Genomic DNA, 21,602 nt, shown 5'->3' with positions numbered 1-21,602 from the left:
TTCTTCTCTCCAGTTTATTACAACTTGGGTTTTATCTGAGTCATCCTTTTGGTTCGGACTGAAATATCTCAACAAATATCGGATGGATTCTAAAAAAATTTGTACAGTCATGGTCCCCAGGCAATGGATCCTTATGACTTTGGTGATCCCCTGACTTTTTATCCAGTGCCATTATGAGGGCAAAATTTCCCTTTGCTTATACTGTGGTTTATGACTTAATGCCCGTAAAACTTAATACCGTAAAAACGAGATCACTTCTGCATCAAATCAAAGCCGTACCCTACACCGTAGCCTGACGTGCACCTCCCCAGAAATGTAACTACACGTCGTGGTGACGCAGACCTCCTGTCTATTTCTGTAAGCTAACCATTTCCTTCAGTGAAAACGAAGCTTTTATTTCCTTTGTAACGTGACCATTGTTAAATGTTGCTGTAGTCCCTGGCTTCATATGAGTAGACGTAATCTCTGCTCGTCGCTAGGCTAATTTATACAATGTAAAATGCCATAGGCTTGTGCTGAAAACATTAGCATGTTGTATTTGTGGGGAAAATGTGTCCAGATTAACACAAGTGTTTGTCTGTGAATGCTGCGAGTTATAGTGAAGCTGATTTGTGTTTGAAATTGTCTCTATTAAGCCATGTTTAATGTGTGTTTAATGTGTGCTTTGAATCAACTAAACTTTACAGCACTTTGCAGAAACCCTGATGCCGACTAGTGTTTTGGAGGTGTAACTGCAGAGTGACACAGACACACCTCTGCACAAGTGTAAATGCTCACAATGGCATAGACTACGTGTTCAGGCGACAGCGTAGGCTCTGCATAGAGCTGATGCACAAGTATAAATCCCACTTTAATTAGCAGATGTTAGCATGACAACAAACAAGATGGTGAATATTTATGTAGTTTGCATAAAAACATGATTTTATGCAAACTGGCATTTGTCATTATGACACGTTCTGGCAAAATGAAAAAGTATCCTACATCAGTAACCTGTGCCGACAGCGTCACAGCACTAAATCCAGCTTGTATTGCATTAGTAATAAGCAACATGACAATATGATTAACATAATATTATGTTACTAAAGGAGCCACTAGTGTCTGAAAAGCCAGAAACTGAGCACGGCAACATGAAGGAGATTAAATTTCAGTGGAGGTTTGAGAGGGGCAGAGTGGCACATGTTGTGTTTGTTTATTAAAACGTTAATGTATTTGCTTTCGTGACGAGATGAGACAGGGTAAAGTTAAAGCCTTTGCACACAAATTTTCGCACCGTATAGAACAATAAAATGCATTGGAATCAGTGTGCAAGGTTTCTGTACTTAGGTTTTTTCAGATGGCAGATAAAAAAAAATGCAGAAAAAAAAACGGACTCCGTGTGCAAAGGCCTTTAGCTGAAAGTCTTACTTTCGTTTTAGCAATGCTACCATGCTCCCAGAGCATAGCAATTTACCTAGAGAGAACAGCGTTGTTTTTATTGACAGGAATGATGGCCAAAACAGTGAAAACAAAACCTAGGTTGCATGAAACAAGAATTTCCCTTTAAGGCTTACGTATCCTCTCTCGTTTAGTCACTACAGTGTGCACTGACTTTCCAAACATCAATGCTATATTGCAACATAAACAAGGAAGCAGAGATTACACGTTTGACCCGTCTTTAGTGTTGAGGTCTTTGTTTATTGCTGAATAATTATTCCCTCGAAATACTCTAAAACTGTCCGTCTCATCGTTGAGTAAGAGTCCAACTCATGTCCACATGAGTCACAGTCTCATTGTCCATCACATCATCACATTAAACGTCCTGGATATATTTCCATCGCTTGTCCTTTTCGTACAGTAAAAAAGTCCCATGTACTGTTTTTGGTCTTACACAAGTCCACCGTCTGAGTTGAGCTGAACCATTTTTTCTAAGTCCTTCTTGACATCTGGGAAGCCCTCCAGTGTCTCCTGAAAGTCGTCCCAGGAGAGAGAGAAGCACTGGCAGTCGGTCAGCGCCCTCACTGTGGCCAGATGTTTGCCTTTGGTCAGCACGCATGTCTCTGTTGTACACACACAGAGGGAGCCACAGGAGCGTGGTTAATGAGCGAGTAAACCCTAATGACAGGGATGAGATCTGACAATTAATCCTAAATTAAATAACCAGACTCAGCTGAGTTGTTTCGGGAAGCCTGCTTAGCTCTAAACGCTGCAGAGGTTGGCTGCCAAAAAGATTAGGACCTGTTCCCACTTAAAGCCTGAGAATTAAATAAATCCCCCAAATTGGAAAAGATAGATTTATTTGCTCCGGTTTGACAGTGATGTTTTTAAAGAATGCGTCATGCACACCTATGCAAATAAATCTACAGAAGGGTCCAGTACTGGTGTGAAAGAATGGATCAGTTACCTCCATTTCACAGGCATAAAACTGTCATTAATCAAAAAGTACATTTTATGTGAATAAATTAACACACTAAACACCCTCATGATGGTTGTTTAAGCTTTATATTTTCCCTGTTTAACCATTTACAGCCTCTTATATACACAAACTGCAAAAATGAAATCACCTACTGTACCTCTTGTGGTATCTAGTCATGCATATAATTTGGGTTTTTTTGTCCAGGTTTTTAATCTATTATCTGTCTCAGCATCAAACAAAATGACAACAGCAACATCTTTTCCTGGAAACATTATCCCTGTAACTGTAGGTAATCCAGAGAACAAGCTGTCAGCTGTTTCACAGGAACAGTTTCTGAGGTCGAAAGTAGTTCCAGTGAAAACTACCACAGTGAAAAACCAGGATTATCCAGAGTACAACTGTTGTGTGAGACACAGAAGCAGCAGATTTTGACACAGTTTCCTTAAGGGCTGTGAGACATCACACGCAAGGTCGACCATTGGTCAGTGTCGGGCCGTTGGTGAGCGTCCGTCACCCTAGTTTTTATAGTGTGTCGATCCTTGTCGGCTTTCTTTCAGCATGTTGAATTAAAGGCGGAACCCATTCTTTAGAGAAATCACTCTGATTGGCAATTCAATTCAGCAGGCTGTTCTCACAAATTTTCCATCTGTATCTGCATCCAAATTCGTACATATGCCATGTATTTTGAAAGGCTACGATCACATGACCAATGCGCTGACGGCAGTAAACAAAGAAGCAGCCTCGAGTGCTTGTAAGCAGGCAGGTTGGGGTGCTGGATGGGTCACAAAAGACAGACTTTCACCTGAGATTTCCCCCTGGAGTCACGTGTTCGGATCTGTGTGAACTTTGAGTGAAGTCATTTTAAGCTTCGTCCTCACCATGTTTTTTTTCCCTAAATCTGACCTCCATAACTTTACGTCAATTACGTAACTGTACATTAAGAACATAACGTCATTTGTGGGGCACAAATTTGTAGGATATCATACAAACTGTTGTGGGTGCATATTTCATAGGTTATCATACGAAGCATTCTATGAGAATATATTGAGCTAAGTGCACAAGAAGAAAAACAGAAGTGAGGAAAGTAAACAAACAACTAAAATTGAGAGGGAGTGAGATCAAAACAAACCTTTTATATTAGGTAAGATTGTTTTTTGGCCATTGACCTCTTTAGCACCATAAATATCCTTTGTTCTTTCAACATCAGGTTGTGTTGTTGATGTGCTAACTGGCTACCTAGCAACCTGAATCCATCCCGTTGGTCTTTCATTTACCTTTTTGAAAGATAATTTTAGACAAATGCCACCTGCTGCTGTGGAGAGTTATTATCTCTCTCGTAGGCACAGGACATATGTGCTAGTTGGCCATTGGCTGTAGTGTTTGTGGTGTGTTCAAGTTCAACATTTTGGCCCAGACACAGGCGACATGAGGTGACGCAACAGTCGGCCTTCGGTTTGTTGTGTCTGGTCCTTAAAGCCTTTGGAAACACAGCTTGAAATAGTAAAAATGCATATATTATATCAAAGTCGAGTGTCTCATTAATCACAAAAGTCTGAGTGAAAATAACCATTAATAACTATTAGAAAACCTGGTTTAAAAACAGCTCATTTTGCTGTTTAGACCACTTGCCAGGACAGAGTGGGCGTGGCAGATAACGCTCTGATTGACAGCTCCCTCGTTTTGATTGACATATCCCTGGCTCAGCATCATCCAGCCGTACATGTTTGAGCCCTCTGATGATTCAGAGGACGAAGCAGAAGCTGAAAATGATTCCTTTCAGGTGGTCACTGAATGGTAAGTTTCAAAATGTTTTGTGATTCATATTAATGTTACTTCGTAGAATAGTTAGCATAACTTTTACATGCAATGTTACGGCCAGGCTCCACCGGCTGCAAACGTACAGCATAGCGTCGCAGCGTATTCATTTGGGCTCCACTGACTGCGTACGGAAGCGACACGTAGAGAAGCCAACAGGGTTGTTTACCGTTTGCTGAGCCAAGAGGCTGCATGTAGGCTGCATGAAATGTTAAAGCATTTTCCACCTAAGTTATTACATATATTTGAGTTATCTACAAGTTTACTGTACTGTTTGTCATCTACTCGCTTTCAAATGTCCGCCACGGACACAGTGTCACGGATAAACAATAGAAGAGCCGCGTAAAATAGAGTTGTCGCACCGCTCTCGTTGCCGGTGGAGCCGCTGTAATTGATTAACAGGGGGGCGAGCTGCTGCGGGACTCGCGCTGCAGACGTGCTCGGTTGAGCCCGGCCGTTAGCTGAGATGAATGACAACGGGAGGCTAGCACTTTGCCTTTCTTCATTGAGATACGTTTTCATTGAAAACATAAATCTGCGCCGTTTTTCTGATAATAGCCTTTTTCATTCAAACACATCCAGTCTTAATAGATTAAATATGTCTTTACTCTGACACACACACCGACCGTCAAAGCGGGAGAGACCGGTGCCGGCCGGCCATCTCTCTCGATTTAGCTGGAGCAAAAAGGTTTTGTTGCGCTGCCACTGGGGGGCGGGATGAGACAACTGACTGATGATTTATGATTGGTTTGGAATTTATTGCGTAATAAATCTCAGACATAACCATGGCCAAATCAAACCCAATTTCAAGAATGTACAAGAACTTAAAAGACAGATATTTTGAATTTGGATGGAAACAGATTTCTAATTGTTTTACATGTTTAATATTATGTACATCAGACCCTAAATTACATAGTTAGAAGGCTATTGTGGATTTGGGCTTCCAGAGGCTTTAAGAGAGACAACAGCATATAAAGCTCTCCAATACAGCAGCCTTTGTTGACACCTCTCTGACAACAATTTTGCAACTTGGATCAAGGATTTTGAAGCAGCTAATAATTTTTATGAAAATATGATATTTTGTGAATTAAAGGGACAATAATTCTGTTGCTGCTCAGTTTTGTAGAAGTAATTTTTCAATGCTTTGAACAACATAAATTTCCATTCACTTTCACTGTATCAGGAGGAGGCAGACGAAAAAAGGTGGTTGTTTCAATATCTGGACAAAAAATCCCAAATACTGTATGGCTAGATAGTATTAGAAGTTTTTGTAATTTGAGTGTACTGAAACTTTAAAAATCCACTTCCATAGCTCAATAACTACATATATCTGCTGAGGAAGACCAAAAAGCTATTTCAAACTTAAACCTCCATAGATCTCATCCCAATATCCCAAGAATGTTAACCAATATAGACCAGTGGAGAAATATCCTAAAGTACAAAATATTATTGTGACACTGTTTCATAAAAAGTTCCCTCATGCATAAAGTACATATCTGTGTTTCACAACACAATGGAAGCACAAAATATAAAGACAACATTACATTACATTTATTATGTAACACTTAACGTAGCTGTTGTGTTCTTACTGTACTTTAGCTTTAGGTAATACAGATGTTACTAAGAGTTTTTAATAAGTTATATGACTTCTGTGAGTCAAAAACTGGATTTCATCTTGGTTTGTTTGTATTTTTCTAGAGGCATAAACAATCTGTGCTCCCAGCTAACTGGGCTGAAAAGTTTTAAAAGACATTCTGGTACGTTATGTTCTTTAAATTCACTGATCTTCTGTCACTTCTTCTCCTCTCCCACTTCAAGTTACTTGACTGCCACTGTCTGGAAATCCCTTCTCACATCACCAGATGATGTTTCAAATAATCAGAGTAATTCTAACTCACCTCCAAAAAAGTCTCCGTCACAAAGCTCCCTCTCGTAGGAGTCGGTCTCCATGAGGACCTGGCCGTGGTCGATAAAGAACATGCGGTCACCCGGGACGTTCTGTCGGACGATGGCGTCCCCCTCCAGGAAAACCTCATACTCCAGTTTGAGGAGGACGGCGTTGATGAAGTTTTCGTCTCTGCTCTGAAACATTGGCACTTTTCTCAGCAGCCGGCTGCACATCACCATCAGGATTTGCTGAAAAATACACAATAATATTAAGATAATTAAATATAACATTATTATCAAAATAAGGTGAACAAAAACCCAAAGCAATTGTACATCTTTAAGTTCCTAAGAGACAAACCACCGCTGTACCTCTTTGAGCGCAGAGGACACCGTGTCCATGACGTCCTTCTCATGAAACCACTTCCCTCCATAGCGAGCCTGGTAGTAGTTGTTAATACGAAGCTGTAGTTCTGGTGGGAGTTTCATGAAGGCCATGTAGTGCTCCAAACGGCTCATCTGTAAAAAGTAACAAAGCCTTGCTTTCACTATGCAATTTTGTATGATCTCCACATTTCATGACAAAAGATTTGTCAGGTTTCACCCTGGAAATGAAGACATAAGCCTAAAATGAAAAGTTTTAACACTTCCTTTCTCCAACATTTCTTAATTCACAAAGCAAGTTTCAACTCTACTGGGTTCCCACACATTTCAAGGACTTTCCAGGCTCACTTCCCTCAAATTCAAGGACCCAACATGGCATAGTTTGAAACGCTGATCAGGGTCAGTTCCTGTTACAACACAGAACTCTTAAAATGAGAACTAGCAGGCTTTACAGAAGCTCACAGACAACAATTACAAAGACAGAGGTCTGAATGTGTGAAAACTTTGTTACAGCGATGGCAGAGTATGAGCTCTGTTGCCTTCTCTAACACAGAGCAGCAAAACAATATATCAGGTACGAAGGCGAGCAAGAGACAGAGAATTTCTATTCTTGCACAAAATATATAAATTTAAGCACTTGTAATGACCCAAGTCTATCCATCTATTTAAAAAAAAAACTTTATAAAAATTCACAAACTTTCAAGGGTTTTAAGGGATTCTAGGTGTCCTACTCCAGGGGTCTCATTTATAAAACAGTGCAGAGGATCCAAACTAAAAACATACGCACGGACAAAAGCCAAGAATAGCATGTGCCAAAAAATATTACACAATTTCTACAATCAGGCTTCTACCTTACCATCTGCATCGCCAAATTTCCCGTCTCCAAAATGTTCGTAAGCATGGGTCAATGTTTCTCCCATCAAGTCTGCTTTTATACATCACAACTTTTGCGTGGGAAGTGGTGTAAACCACTTTCAGGCCTTGTTTTGTGCATATGAAATGTTTATAATTGAGACCTCCAAAGTTCTTTCTTTTGTTCATTTTTGATGATAGCTGTGGTGTTTTGTGGGGGTTATGTTATTCATTTTTGATGACTGTTTTCCAAGAGCACAGAATAATCTAACTAATCGACTCATCATGACAAGCCCTAATGCCAAGTTATTAACAGGGTTCCCACACAATTTCCTGGACAAAATATCCAACCTTTTCCACGACTTTTTAAGGACCCACAAAAAATTCTTTCAAGACCATTCACAACATCCATCCATCCATTTTCTAACCGCTTATCCTCGTGGGGGGCTGGAGGCTATCCCAGCTGACATTGGGTGAGAGGCAGGGTTCACCCTGGACAGGTCACCAGACTATCACAGGGCTGACACATAGAGACAGACAACCATTCACACTCACATTCACACCTACGGACAATTTAGAGTCACCAGTTAACCTGCATGTCTTTGGACTGTCGGAGGAAGCCGGAGTACCCAGAGAAAACCCACGCTGACATGGAGAGAACATGCAAACTCCGCACAGAAGGGCTCCCACACCCGGGATCGAACCAGGAACCCTCTTGCTGTGAGGCAACAGTGCTAACCACCACACCACCGTGCTGCCCCCCATTCACAACATACAAAACAAATTGAACTGTATAGTATATTTTATTCCATATGCTAATTATTGAATGAAATATTTATCAACCTTTTGCTATTTCTGATAGTTGGAAAAGGTACTTCAAACTACTGGCACAGTCACACAAACACTTAAAGTATATCAGTCTGGCTCTGGCTTTCTTAATGCATTTGATTATAAACTAATTTCCGCATCCAAGTGTAAAAAACAATGTGGCAACATAAGAATGTAGGCATACGCTTTTAAAGCATTGTAAGTTCACTACGCACAACAAAAATCCTTGACTTTCGTGTGAAGCACGTTGTGTTGGGGTAGTATGATAAGTGCTACATAAATAAAGTTTGATTGATTGATTGATACCACCAAGAGGTATTGTCTTACCTTGCTCTTGTACTCCTTGGCCGCTGGATCAATGTTGGCGATCATGGTTGTAGCGTTAGCGACGAGGACAGTGTACATCAGACAGCCGGACACCATGCTGACCATGACGATCCACATTTCAACGTAATCTGAGGAACAAGACAGCGACACTCGAGCTTGTTTACTGTGGAAATGGTGGGTATTTATATCTGAGGGAGAATGTGACACCTGTGCCTTTTTTTAGCGGCATATGAAGAAAATCTATAAAGTTCTCACTTGTTGGTGCGTCCATGGAGCCATAGGAGAGGGCGATCATCTGTGAGAGCGCTCGGAATACTCCCCAGGAGTACTTCACGATCACAGTGGCATTCTGGGAGAAGATTTTGTGTAGTGTAGATGTAGTGGAGTAGAAATATAACGTATCATAAAATGGAAAATACCTGCTTGAGTAAATGTACTTAGTTACCTTCCACCACTGTCAACAACCATCATCACTCACACTCTGTCTATTAAAGTTTTGTTAAAGTAGTTTTACCATCAGGTTTTCTTTGCGGACCCAGCAGTCGGAGGGGAACTCCTCCAGCATGGGGACAAAATACTGGATGCAGCCATTCCAGTGACACAGAAGGAAGATCATCATGAACAGAGACAAGATGCGGAAGAAGAGGCGGACCACCTCCAGGTTTGCATTTGACACCTGTCAAGGAGAGATGAGGAGAAAACATGTGACTTGAAGGCATTTGGGACAGAAATCATACACACTGCAGGGCGTCCCAGACATGTGTGTGATATTACAGCTGCATATTGGGTTTAAGCCTGATCGAGGATGTACCATGTCCTCTCATAAGCCTGATCTGTACAGTATATAATCCGTATATATACATTCACTCACTGGCACACTGATGGCTCAACATAAAAATAAAAATATCTTAATGCAAGTGTATGTGTTGTTTTCTTACTTGCTAAGCTATAGTAACTTATGATTTGTTAAAAATTCAACTCCCTACAGAGAAGTGAAAACAACAACAATGTTAGGAAGTGGAGGGCATTGTGGATGGTGTGTCACCTCGGTCAGACGCCTGCCAAGCTGCAGATCCCTGTTCGAATCCCACAAACAACAAAACTGGTTGTGTTGTAGCGAGTCATCACTGTGTTTCCAGCTGCTTTTCAAGCCACCAAACAGGGATGCTTTTAAGTGACCCATTGCTGTGTTTCCAGCCGGGATAGTGCCACAAAAAGCAGGTATTTCAAGCCAAAACATCATCTTTTCCTGACCGCAATCAAGTGGTTTTTGTGCCGAAACCAAACCACTCATTTACTGTACTGCTGTTGAAACGCAAAATTTAAACGTATCCCCTACATCAGTGGTTTCCAACTGGTGGGTTGCGGTCCAAAAGTGATTCGCAAACATGTCAAGTTTGTAAAAAAACACACTTAATTTTTATGTACAGTGAATTTCAGGCACAGAGCTTTTATTCTGAAGTGCTGTTTCCTGCTACAGAGTGGCTTACTAACAGACAGCTACTTCACAGAGACAGCAAACTAGCTCAACGACATGGCCAAGCACATGTATGATGCTGAATGTGTAAAACTGTGTGTACCTTGAACTAATGACTGAGGAGAAATCTGGATGCCAAGGCTGGACCAGTTGGGAACCACTACATGATAACATACAAATGTAACATATCTGTGGTCAACCACAACATTTTTTTCTGATGATTGTGTTGCTTGTAAAGTACAGACGCTTAGTCAATGGCCCGCTGGCATCAACACACAGGGGCACCCTTTGGTGGCGGTATGATACGACTAGGAAGGCAGCGATACACGAGTTTTAAGGTTTACCGTGATATAAAAGTTGGCGGTTATCTTACTGTGTAAATTTGCTTATCTACAATACTGAAAAGAAAAGGCAACTGGATGGAGAATTTCCCTTTAATTTTACTTATTTTTTAAGGGGAGACTTTTTCCACATACTTCCATTCACAAAATGGTTTCAAGTTTCAATTATAGTCATAAAACGTTTGTTCAACCAACAATAACCCTCCCGTCTTCATTCCTGAAACGGTCGTTCTGACTGATAACAATAAAGATCTGTAATACCATGATACCGTGAAACTGCGATACTTTCGGAGACAGTTATTGTATCGTGAAAATCTCATACTGTTGCAACCCTAGATATGACCCAGTCATTTGTTGACGTTCCAGACAACTACGAAGTTCTGTACTTACATTCTAAGTTTAGTTTGAAAAAGACCGTATGCATTTAACAAGCAAAAACTGTACACTTCCTGTGAAAACAGAATTTCATTTTAAAAGAGACAATGCATGTAACAAGTGTAAATTGACATGCTGTCCCTGAACGTTCAAAATTGACGCAGGAAGGGTACCTAGTGCATCACATTTTGACGTGATGATCCATTGACCAAGTGTCAGTATTTGACAAGTTCAGAGTGAGAATGTGTTGCAGTGACAGATTTAATGCACCCACAACAAACAAGAAAAGAAAGAAAAGCTTGAAATATTTGCAGCAAACAAGTCACAATTATTAACACCTTCAGTGATGTGACTTGGTGGAGAATTTCAGGACAGCAGGACACAAAAGGACATCAATGCAAGATTAAAGAATACCCTAAGGTACGTTTCTAAACTCCACAACCTCTGGAGGTCAAAGCAATATAGCTTAAACACAAGGGGACCATCTACTGTGTATCAGCAACGTCAAGTCAACCTTGATGTACCGCTCCAGGTTGTAATAAACCACAATAGATGCCTGTGAAGGTCATGTGGCATCCTCTGGCCTGACAAGACCACAACCTTGGAATTATACAGAACAACCAAAGCAAGAACATCACCACTGTAATAAAGCTGAGGCGACTGATGGCTGGACAGTGTCAAGGCAAAATAAAACCTGGAAGACTAAAAACAACCTGGCAGAGAAATGTGTTGGACAAGCTAGCCAAGATTAACTTCACTTGGGGGAGGCTCAACATGCCGAAATCTCACTGTGGATTAGTTAAGTAAACCGATTTATCCGCGTAATATCAATAAATCAGATTCAAAACACTTATTCCCAAAGCAGCAGGGTCCAGTTTCTGCCACTACACCAAAACATACACCAGAAACCGTTTATTCCAGCAGCCAGAAGCTGATTAAAGGTTTGGAGTTACAAATTCCAGACAACATACATTATGCAACATGCAAGATTTGTTCCAAGACATATTGTGTTTCATTATGAGATTATGTGATCATCATCAAGGTTAAATTTTGTTATCCAATGTTTGGATAATTAGAAAAACACAAGTTCTGTTTATGCAAAACGCAGGTTGAGCGTGAAGCAGCGTGTCAGCTCTTGTTTTACAAACGACATGGAAAGTGTTCAAAGTCAGATTTGTCATCGGATGCCAGGTCTAGTAAGGTATCTGTAGGTAGGGCATTAAGGTTGATTGAATTTCAAAGGTGAGCTTTGAAGACTTTGTCTGGTGTTTGAACTTACTTTCTCCACCTCGTTGAAGAACCTTACCAGTCTGGACACTCGAGCCAGCCGGATCAAGCTGAGGATCCGCACGAACATCAGTATCCTCATCATCTTGTTGGTCTTGGAGGGGTTGTCGTCGTTGTGGTACTGTAAGTCCTGGGATAATAAAATACAGAAGGTTAATTTTCTATTTTATTTAACTTTTTAAACACAACTTGCTACTCTGTTAAACTTGTGTTAAATTTATACTCTTGTGTCTATTTAACAAATGTTGGTGGTGCTTTTTGTGGTTGCTGATGGATGGTGGTGGCGTGTGGCTGCGGGTCGCTCAATGGGATGAGGAAATCAACTCAACAGTCCATAAACTTTCCTCTCCTCTTCTGGTTGAGCAACCATTCAGTCATTTTGTTGAGGCCAAGATATGTAAAAAAAAAAAAAAAAACAACTATGACGCATGCCCCAAGTGACGCAATAGACAGAGCCAATCAGAGTCTGGAGTGTGTTCCATAACACCACTGTCGACAACACCAAAGACATCAATGAATTAAATGAGTCTGTGGTAGAGCTGCCCCCTTATAGTTGACCAAATATCAGTCGACCAGAAAGGTCATTAGTTGGCAAGATTTCATTGGTTGCTTAGAAAAAAACAAACAAATAAACGTGAAACTCTATCGGGAGCTGCACCTTGTCAAAATAAATCAAAACCTGCGGGAATTTAATTTGAAAGGACAGACACAGTAAGTGTCCACGCTCAGCAGTCAGACAGGAGTCAGGTTAATCTCCAGGGCTGGTACCTGCGGTTATTCCACAGGCTAGTTAATAACATGTCGGGCAGGAAATCCAAAGTGTGGGATCATTTTGAGAAGGTGAAGGACGAACCCAAGGTGATATGTGAACTCATCTTCATTGGTCGACTACAAACATGACGTATCATCTGAAACATGGAAGTAGCTACATGCCCATTAGCCCACAGCGTCATTAACAGGCGGCTCGCTCAGTGTGTGACGTGCACTTGTAGATAAAATATAGGCCTATATTAATGAAGGTTCATTAGTACGGTTTTGTATTTCTCTGTAATGTAGCACAGTGTTAACAATGTTACTGATACTATTCTTTCTCACACCTTCAACTCAAACCACCAAAATATATCATTTAATCATTACATTTATATCATAAATATGCAGGTGACTAGTCGACTAATGGACCTAAATGATGACTATTGGTCGACTAGGAAAATTCTTAGTCTGTGGTGGATTTAATTTGTAAAATAACAGAAGCGACTGCACCCAAAACTACACTTAAATCATTCCACAACCAGAAACCGTCCGGAAATAGGACTAAATTATAATGCACAAGTTAAAGGTGCTGACAGGATCACATTTCACTGGAGTTGTACCTTGTATAATGTGACAAATGATTGATACTGTTATTACTGTATATTAACACCTTAAACCCTTACTGGTTATTATATTTATTACCTCAATACATATGTTCATTATTCTGCCTTTTATTGCCTTGTGCACTTCTGGTTCGATTTCCTGTGCAATGACATTAAAGTTAAATATACTCTCATCATTGAATTCTCATTAAATCTACCTTGTAAAATCATCTTATGTGTTTTTGTTTTGGTGCCTTTTTCTCAGTAGTTATTGTCTGTAAAACACTGTCTTGCTGCTCTGAGTGTTACATAAGTTTCTAATTATAAACCATGAACAAATAATGTAAAACTAAGTGCATAATTGTTTTGTGAACTGACAAATAAAGCAACACACTGCTGGCTGTTTTCTGCTTCAACAGTTTTTTCAGTATGATGAATGAAAATCTGTCCTATTTTTTTAAGTGTACCTAGAAGTTGTAATTTAAAATTACTATTAGAATTATTAAATGCAAAATCCAAAACCATCAATCACAGTTACATGAAATACATAAAATATGGAAAACTTTACAAACCTTTTGCTGAGATTAAAAGGAAAACATTTACTTTTATTCTCCAATTATGCTAATATGGAAACACTTTTTAATTTACATATAATGTACCTGGATCATTAACCTCTAACTCCATTAATGAAAACTGCTTTGATAAATACTGCAGCACACTGTTTGCTGTTTTCTGCTCCAACAGTTTGTTCATTATTACCGCAAACAGCAGAATGTAGCCGATGGGGAAAGCAGCTATGATGTCCGGTATGAACCACGTCCTCAGGTAACTGACTCGGATCTGCTTGATATCCAGAATAGCTTCCTGTGAAAGAGAACAGAGCAGCAGATTGAGCAGATGGATGAAGATGCTGCGCAGCGCGTGACACGATCAGATGTATAATTTAACACTTGAACTGAACCAATATTTTGGGAGTTTGTCCAAGATTAAGGGAGACAGTGGTGTCGGATGAGATCAGCAGCATGCTCAGAGAAAATCAGCACATACATGAAGCACATACATGAATATTTGAAACAAGGCAGAAACCAGCTGAGGATAAATCTGGCAAAACCAGATGTTTATGCCGTCCAGAGTAAACACCACGGCCGGGAAAAAAACACCACAGATGTGCCGTTTGTGATTGGCAAGATAGAGGTCACAAGGTATGAGCTGATGAAAACAAACAGGATATAGTCCGCATAATACTTAATTGGAAATGTTATACTTCTTATTTATCCAATACATCATAATCCCTGTTATAAAATCAAACAGCAGGTGCCAAACTTGCCCATGTCCAGGAGCAGAGGGGGGGCAGGATGGGATGGGATGGGGGTTGTTAATCTAGCCTTTCGTGTATTGAGTAGATTACAGATGGGGCAGAGATGGATTGTATGTGCTTGTCTGTGCAGGGATTATGGTCCTCCAGATTGTGTCTGAAAATAGAGTACAGCCACTCTCACCTCGCCGTCCTCTGCTATGATGCCCATACGGAAATTCAGAGCCACATCTATCAGGAACAGCGTATCTGAAAACACGTTAAACCCTTCCCATGCCAGCCCGCTGTTCCCATCCAGAAACGCTATCTCCATGGGAATCCCAATCAGGTTCAGAAATGTGATGGCCATCATGCACATGATGTAGTAACTCCTGCAGGAACACATCACACACAAAAAAACATATGTGTGACATCAGAGTGAGCTTTAGATGTTGTTTTCCATGTAGGATTGTGGCGGAAAGTCTCAGTTCATTTGCCAAAAGGACTCATTAGACAGTCAAGCTGCAAGCCGGTAAGGCAAGCTGATTTATGCACACGAAATACTCTGATACTGTAACTGCACTTCTCCTCAGCCGGGGTTCGATTGCCAGGCTCAAATAACTTTGCTCTGTGATCTCCAATTGTTTCATTCCCTCTCTGTTTTCACTCCATCTGATCACTTTACAAAGTGATAATAACAATACTGCATGGATGACGCAAAACCAAACCTGATCCACCGGTTTTTGTCCTTCAAATCCTCCAGTATCATCCTAAAATTCCTGGAACAAATCTAGAATTGTCTAGTGGTGATCACTTTCAACTCTCCTTTTCTAATCATCAACTTTTAATTGCTCTTTTGGGACACTGCTTACTTGCCCTCTACATTTTATAGTAATTATACCGCATCTACTTGTCTTTTTTTGAGGTGCAACACAAATCATAGTCACTTACTGCATTGTCGACTGATGCTTAATGCTAATTAGTACATGCATGTAACATGGAGCAGGGATGCAACCAAATCTGGTGATTATTTTCTCAATTAATTGTTTAAAATGTCACAAATACAGAAAAAATGGCCAATACAATTTCTTAACAAATTCAACTGTCATCATCAACATGCTTGTTTTTTCTTCACGCCTAAAAATATTCCGTTTACTGCAGAAAAAGACAAATAAAAACAGCAAATCTGTCAAATTAAGAAGCCGAAACTAGACAAAGTGTGCCATTTTTCATCATCCAAATAGCTGCAGATATTTTTCTACTCATCAGCTAATCAGTGTATTCACCAATCAGCTCTAATATGGAGCAAAATAAGGAAGATACTCTATTAATCCCTGGAGCAAAATGAAGCACCTGCAGAAACTTGCAGAACCTGCACAACTTTTAAAGAGACTAGAGGTGGAGCTCTGAGCGCAGGACTGGCCTGAATCTATCAGATACATGAAATACCTCATGAGGCTGAACGGGTGGATGACAAAGACTCCGCTCTGCAGCTGCCTCATGCACTCCTGCTCCACGGCCATCTCGCTGCCGTACACGTACAGGGACTGGCGGTTCAGCTGCGGGAGAAGCAGAGCTCTCCATCCACAGGTGGCTGTGCTGCATCCCGCAGCAGGACCCTTTAGTTTCTCCATGACCCGACTCTGGTCCCCTCTGATGTGATCAGCCAAACGCACAGGCCATCCTCCCTCTGCTGCTGCTGCTGCTGCTTCTCAGGACAAGTGGAGTCTGACTCTACCAGTCCTGACCTCCCCTCGTGGTCACAAGGTAATTTTCCATCAAGGCTCCCAACCTCAGGGCTTATTGGAGCTGTGTGGAGCGATGCGAGTGGATACCCGCCTTTCTGCTCCCTCCCACCCTCCCTCTCTGTCTGCCTCTCTCTATTTCTGCCCCCACCCCACCCCTCCACTTCTTTTCTTTTTCTCCCAGCTCATCAACTATTCAGTATCTGTGTCTCATCCCCACATGAATCAAGCCATGTCAAGAGGGTAAGGTCCAGCTCACATTAATATTGAAGACAATGGCATGTGCGCGTGTGTGCGTGCGTGTGTGAGAGGGGATCACAATAATTGTCATGTGAACGAGACATCTGGTAGCGTGTGCAGGGACAAGTTCAGTGAGGGCCATCTCTACCAAGGATGTAATTAAACACTGTACCGTGTTACCTGATGCTGGACATATGCTCGCAGCTCGGAGCCAGCTCCTCCTCTGTTGTTTGTCACATCAGTCACAAAACAAAACAAAACAGTAGCTGAAATATTTCATTTCAAGGATTACAAAGTGGACGATTGCGATTTAATTCAGGTGGATCTTTTTCTCCATGTTCTTGGAAGGTTTAGTAAGACCGCAGCAACGTTTGAAAAATGAAAAATAGATATGATATTACAGGATGTAGCAGCATGGTGGGATTAACTGAGAGGTCATGGCAGTGGATGAGGTGAATTACTGGCAGCTTAGTGCAAGAGATGTGTCTAATAATGTGAGGGACATTTTATGGGATTACTGCTTTTTTCATATCTTTGGACTATTTTCCTGTGAAAGATCCTCTGCAATAGAGGAGTACAGTAAATCTTTCCCCACTTACATATGAGCTATATTTACGAATATCACAGGCAGGATCAGGACAAGGCTTTTGATCTGGTCTGGTCTGTAAATGCTGCCGTGAGAACATGAACCATCTTGAGGCAATTATATAACTTTGTGACAAAATCAGACCAAGGGAGAAAACTCTAGGTCTGAAAGCACCCTAAGTTTTAATTAATTGATAATGTTTGTTCTGAAATAGGCTTCAGCTCCTTGTGACCCTCAACAGGACAAAGCTGTTTGGAAAAATAATGGACGTCATATCCGTAGCAGTGTTCTTCAAGTAACTCGTCAGCATGGTCTCACAGCCCTTACATCAAAATCTGCCATTTGAGCAGCGTCTCTGGCGTCATTATAGTGACGCCTTTGTGTGAGATGCACCAGGCTTTCCATGAACTCCAATGTAAACCCAACTGCATCATCATTAGATGCTCAGAGCAATGGATGTACTTTAAAGTGCAACAAAGTAAGTTGGTGGGGGGTGGAGGGATCCAGCAAACACTGGACTTTGACTCTGGAGAGCAGTGTTCAAGACCAACTAGCTACAACATCAGTTGTGGAATTTGTGGCATTCCTTTCCAGCCCTGTTTGTGCCACTTAAAGCCGTATTTTGTAGTGACATCAGTGTTCTTTTTCTAACCATAACCAAGTAGTTTCATTGCCTAAACGTAACCAGCGACCTTTCTGCCGTCTGCGTCAAGAAACAATGTGAAAGGCCGCCCCCAGCAACTACTACAATCTGGTTAAGTACAGGCAACAACAATATTTGGTTAAGTTACCCATATTTACTGTTGCAAACCATTGTCTGGGGTCAGACACTCTGAACACCAAACCATCCATCCTGACCTCCTCTCTCAGAGGTTTTGTAGGGATATATAAAGAGTTGGATGGTCAGTTTTTCTAGAAAGTACATTTTGTTTCAATGATTTTGAGCCTGTTTTTGCCAGCAAAAACTCGCTTTGTCACAGTTATAGCTGTAAATACACCCTGCTAACCAAGCTAGCAGCTCGTGTTAGGGTTATCTCCACCCTTTCAAAACTGGAGTTCACAAACCAACGGGTGACATCACGGCTGTTATGGCCATTATTTTATACAGCCTATGGTCTGAATAAATGGGTGCTCATGTCTGTAAGGTACACTAAACAGTTGCTGCTCAGGGAAAGTAGATTATAACTAAAATAACAGACCTGTCTGTGTGGCTGTGGGTCTGATCACAATCCAGCTTTTTCTGGAGTGCTGCCTTTTATTGTTCTATTGTTCTATATGTTGGCAAGTGAGAAGTTTTCTGCTCCAACAAAGGACACAGTTTTGGAAACTACAGTAGTGCATGGGGGAATATTAATTTGCTGAATAGCTCATAGCGATCAAAGAGTACTTACACTTCTGCTTTCCTCAACGCTGCTTTGTGCAGAGAGGATGAGGAGGTGCAGACAGTCAGGGCTGTGGCTCTACACCTCTCCTCCTTCAGGGGGCAGATTTCTACAGGGAACATCAAAACAGACAGACTGTAGATAAACTGGGAGTGAATTATAAAGTATTTCAGTGCCACTTCTATATGTTGCATTGCTCGCCTTTGTGTCACACTATATGGATTCTAATCTCATGTAACGCACAAAGACTGCAGTGAAGCGTGTTTCAAACGGAGGTGTACATCTACAGAGCAAAAGAATAATATGCTTACTTGCTCATTTATCTAGCACACAGCTGGCCCTCAAACTAGAATAAGTGACTCAGTGTTGCTGCTTACGCACTGCTTTGCTGTGCTGACGCACCTCAGACCCAGTAGACATGTGAAAACACATATCTTCAGCACTGTAGGACAGAAAATGAACATTTTTCATATTAAAAAAAATCCCAAGTCACTTAAGTGTATACTCTTCCCACCAGCAACTATATTTTACAGCACAGAATGTGATGTCTGCCGAAGGAGCTGAGGGTGTTGGAAAACAACAGTTGAAGTTAATTTCTTTATTTTCTAATTATCAGTACAACGTATGAACACTTGTAAAAAAAATTACAAAAAAAAAAAATTACATATGTTTCAAAAACATTCAAGGATTTTGTGAAGTCCATGACTTTTCTAGGTTTTCCATGATCATGGAAACCATGTCAATATAACTGCACTTAGGCTCAATATAAAAAGAAGTTAGCAATGTGAAAAATATTGTGCTTTTGTTGTTAGATTCATGGCTTATGAAATACGGACACATCATACTGGGGTAGGTAATGCAGGTAAACAGGCAGGGGAGCATACGTTGATTCATACGGTGAGTCGACACAGGAGAAACGGTGAGTGGCAGAGCACAACAACACAGCAACTATAACTTCACAAGCACATGCACAAGAGTGAACTTGAGAGTGGGGCTGAAATGACAGTCTGGTGATGAGTGTGTGAAGAGATGGGGATGACATACTGAAGAGACGATGATGGATGGCAGGTGTATGAGCTGAGGGAAGTGATGAGCTGATCGCAGGCAGGTGTGTTGTGTCGGAAGAACCTGAAGCCAGGAGAGGAGCCATGCCCACGCCCACACACCAGACACCAAGCTCATTTGAGATGAACTGCATCAAGCGGACATGATCGGGCAGCAACAGCAGGGGGCGGCGAAAAAATCAAGTCAGACAGCTCCCAGCAGCCTTTAAAGAATATACAGGAAGTCATAGAAATGTTCTCATCCTATCAGATCCATCTGTAAGCCACCTGTAGTTCAGAGACCACATTACAACCTTTAATATTATCATGATCAACCAAACAAGATGTTTGTTAACAGAACTAAAACATAATTGTAAACCTAATAGCTTACAGTCCAGCATTCAGTATTACAATTACACAAAAAAATCATGATTTTTCTACATAGTGTTTGTGGTCAAACTAAGAGCCAATAAGTAATTCCCATCATGACTGAGTCTTGCAGACAGTGGAGAAAAACTGCAGCGTAGGACTCGACACAGCTAAATACTGTTTATAAAATTTAGAAAAAATGCTAACCTACATTGCTATTATTAGCTAGCTTCCATCAATTTGTAGCTCTGAGGATGAACCTTTTACCTGAAATCATATTACTTTTGTGTACATTGCAACATTTACAACAAAAACTGCACCTCAAAATAAAAAAAAATAAAGTTACTCACCTTTTGGTAGTACCGAATTTCACAGAGTGCCAGACAAGAGATACGGTGGATAAGGCCAATGAAAACCCTTAAAAAATTCCAGCGAAGACCCCGTTGCAACAGATTTGATGATGTGAGCGTGCACATATTAGCTAACCACCTGACTGAGTAAAATATTTGAATCTTGCTGACAATTAAATTATAGTATACCCAATTAAAAAAAATAATAAAATAATAATAATAATAATAATAATAATTTAATGAAGTTGAAAATACCACTTAATAATTTATGTGCAGTTCAAATAAAAATCTAATTAAGGTCAACAATTTTAAGTTGTCATTAATACAGTAATTCACTTTCACTGAAAAGTAGAGGCATATTTATGAGAGTCTGCTACCCATATTTTTTTTTTTTACTACGTCATTCACCTTTATATATTTTTGCAATTAAAAAAAATATTTTCTGTACATTGTCAGTTTTTGTATTTTTATGGCTAAATTTTACATTTAGAAAACATAAAATCTCTAAATCCTATCACGGTTTGCTTTCTTTTCGCTCTTGAAGCTACACATAATGAACTCATGTAACCCCTAAATATAAGTTTTTCATGATTAGTAATTTTTTAACATGTCTTTGTATTGATTTATATATTTTTCAAATTAATTTTAAAAGTGTGTCTTTTAAACTTTATTTTGTCTCGACAATGCAGTTATTTTGTGGCAAACATCAAGCTTCTGTTAAAAGAATTACACTTGTTACTGTGCGTTAACTTTTATAACTTACAACCACTTACAGATTTATTTTTAAATTTTGTTTGATAAATACAGTGTTCATCAATTTAATAAGTGATGTAAAACCAATTTGGAAATGTGTTTTTGTTCGTTAGTAACAAAATGACGTAATATCTTTTCTGTTTGCCATTAACAGAAATAGGGAAAAAGAAAAGAATGATATTTAGCTATAGAGAGAGGATAATCTGACAAGAGAGTTTGAGAAAATTACCATAACGTTAGCTTACAAGCTAACAGCTAACCTAAATTTTAGCTAAATGGACTTTCAGTTAAGATGTGTTGCTTGTTCTCAAAGTCAAAAATAATACTTTATATTCAACAGAAAAACACAATTTGTCCTTAAAAATATATCACAATGTGAATTCAACAAACTTACCGTACATTTAGAGATGCTCTGATCTCTATTTGTCGAGCTAATTACTTTTTTGTTTAATTGCTTCTTGCTTGATCCGTCTCTTCCCGCTTTTGCACCAAAGCACTACATTACCCAGAAGCCTCCGCTGGCACT

The 21,602-nt window shown here is 40.2% G+C and overlaps 1 protein-coding gene across 2 annotated transcripts; it reads right to left on the bottom strand.

The window, feature by feature from the left end:
* Positions 1–39: 39 nt before the first annotated feature.
* Positions 40–21,558, bottom strand: hcn5 (hyperpolarization activated cyclic nucleotide-gated potassium channel 5). 2 transcript variants are annotated; one of them, XM_049595092.1, is made up of 12 exons: positions 21,471–21,558; positions 19,606–19,828; positions 18,571–18,670; positions 14,814–15,000; positions 14,074–14,178; positions 11,955–12,092; positions 8,997–9,158; positions 8,738–8,831; positions 8,483–8,610; positions 6,464–6,610; positions 6,106–6,343; positions 40–2,036 (listed from the first exon to the last, which is right to left on the bottom strand). In XM_049595092.1, the coding sequence occupies exons 2-12, from the start codon at positions 19,757–19,759 to the stop codon at positions 1,864–1,866; spliced, it is 1,626 nt and encodes a 541-aa protein (XP_049451049.1). In that variant the 5' UTR covers positions 19,760–19,828; positions 21,471–21,558; the 3' UTR covers positions 40–1,863. The 2 variants fall into 2 exon arrangements, with proteins under 2 accessions (XP_049451049.1, XP_049451050.1); XM_049595093.1 differs by having other exon boundaries at positions 19,606–19,892; positions 21,471–21,517.
* Positions 21,559–21,602: the final 44 nt, after the last annotated feature.

This window comes from Epinephelus fuscoguttatus, linkage group LG13, assembly GCF_011397635.1.
Source record: "Epinephelus fuscoguttatus linkage group LG13, E.fuscoguttatus.final_Chr_v1".
NCBI classification, from domain to species: domain Eukaryota; kingdom Metazoa; phylum Chordata; class Actinopteri; order Perciformes; family Serranidae; genus Epinephelus; species Epinephelus fuscoguttatus.
This window is presented reverse-complemented; position numbering and strand designations above follow the sequence as displayed.

Excerpts from the sequence above, each read along its gene's own strand:
- hcn5 (XM_049595092.1), bottom strand. The coding sequence starts at position 19,759 with ATGCAGTTCATCTCAAATGAGCTTGGTGTCTGGTGTGTGGGCGTGGGC. Across the intron at positions 8,611-8,737 it reads CTCCATGGACGCACCAACAA|ATTACGTTGAAATGTGGATC; the intron begins GTGAGAACTTTA and ends CTTGTTCCTCAG. Across the intron at positions 6,344-6,463 it reads TGTCCTCTGCGCTCAAAGAG|CAAATCCTGATGGTGATGTG; the intron begins GTACAGCGGTGG and ends TGTATTTTTCAG.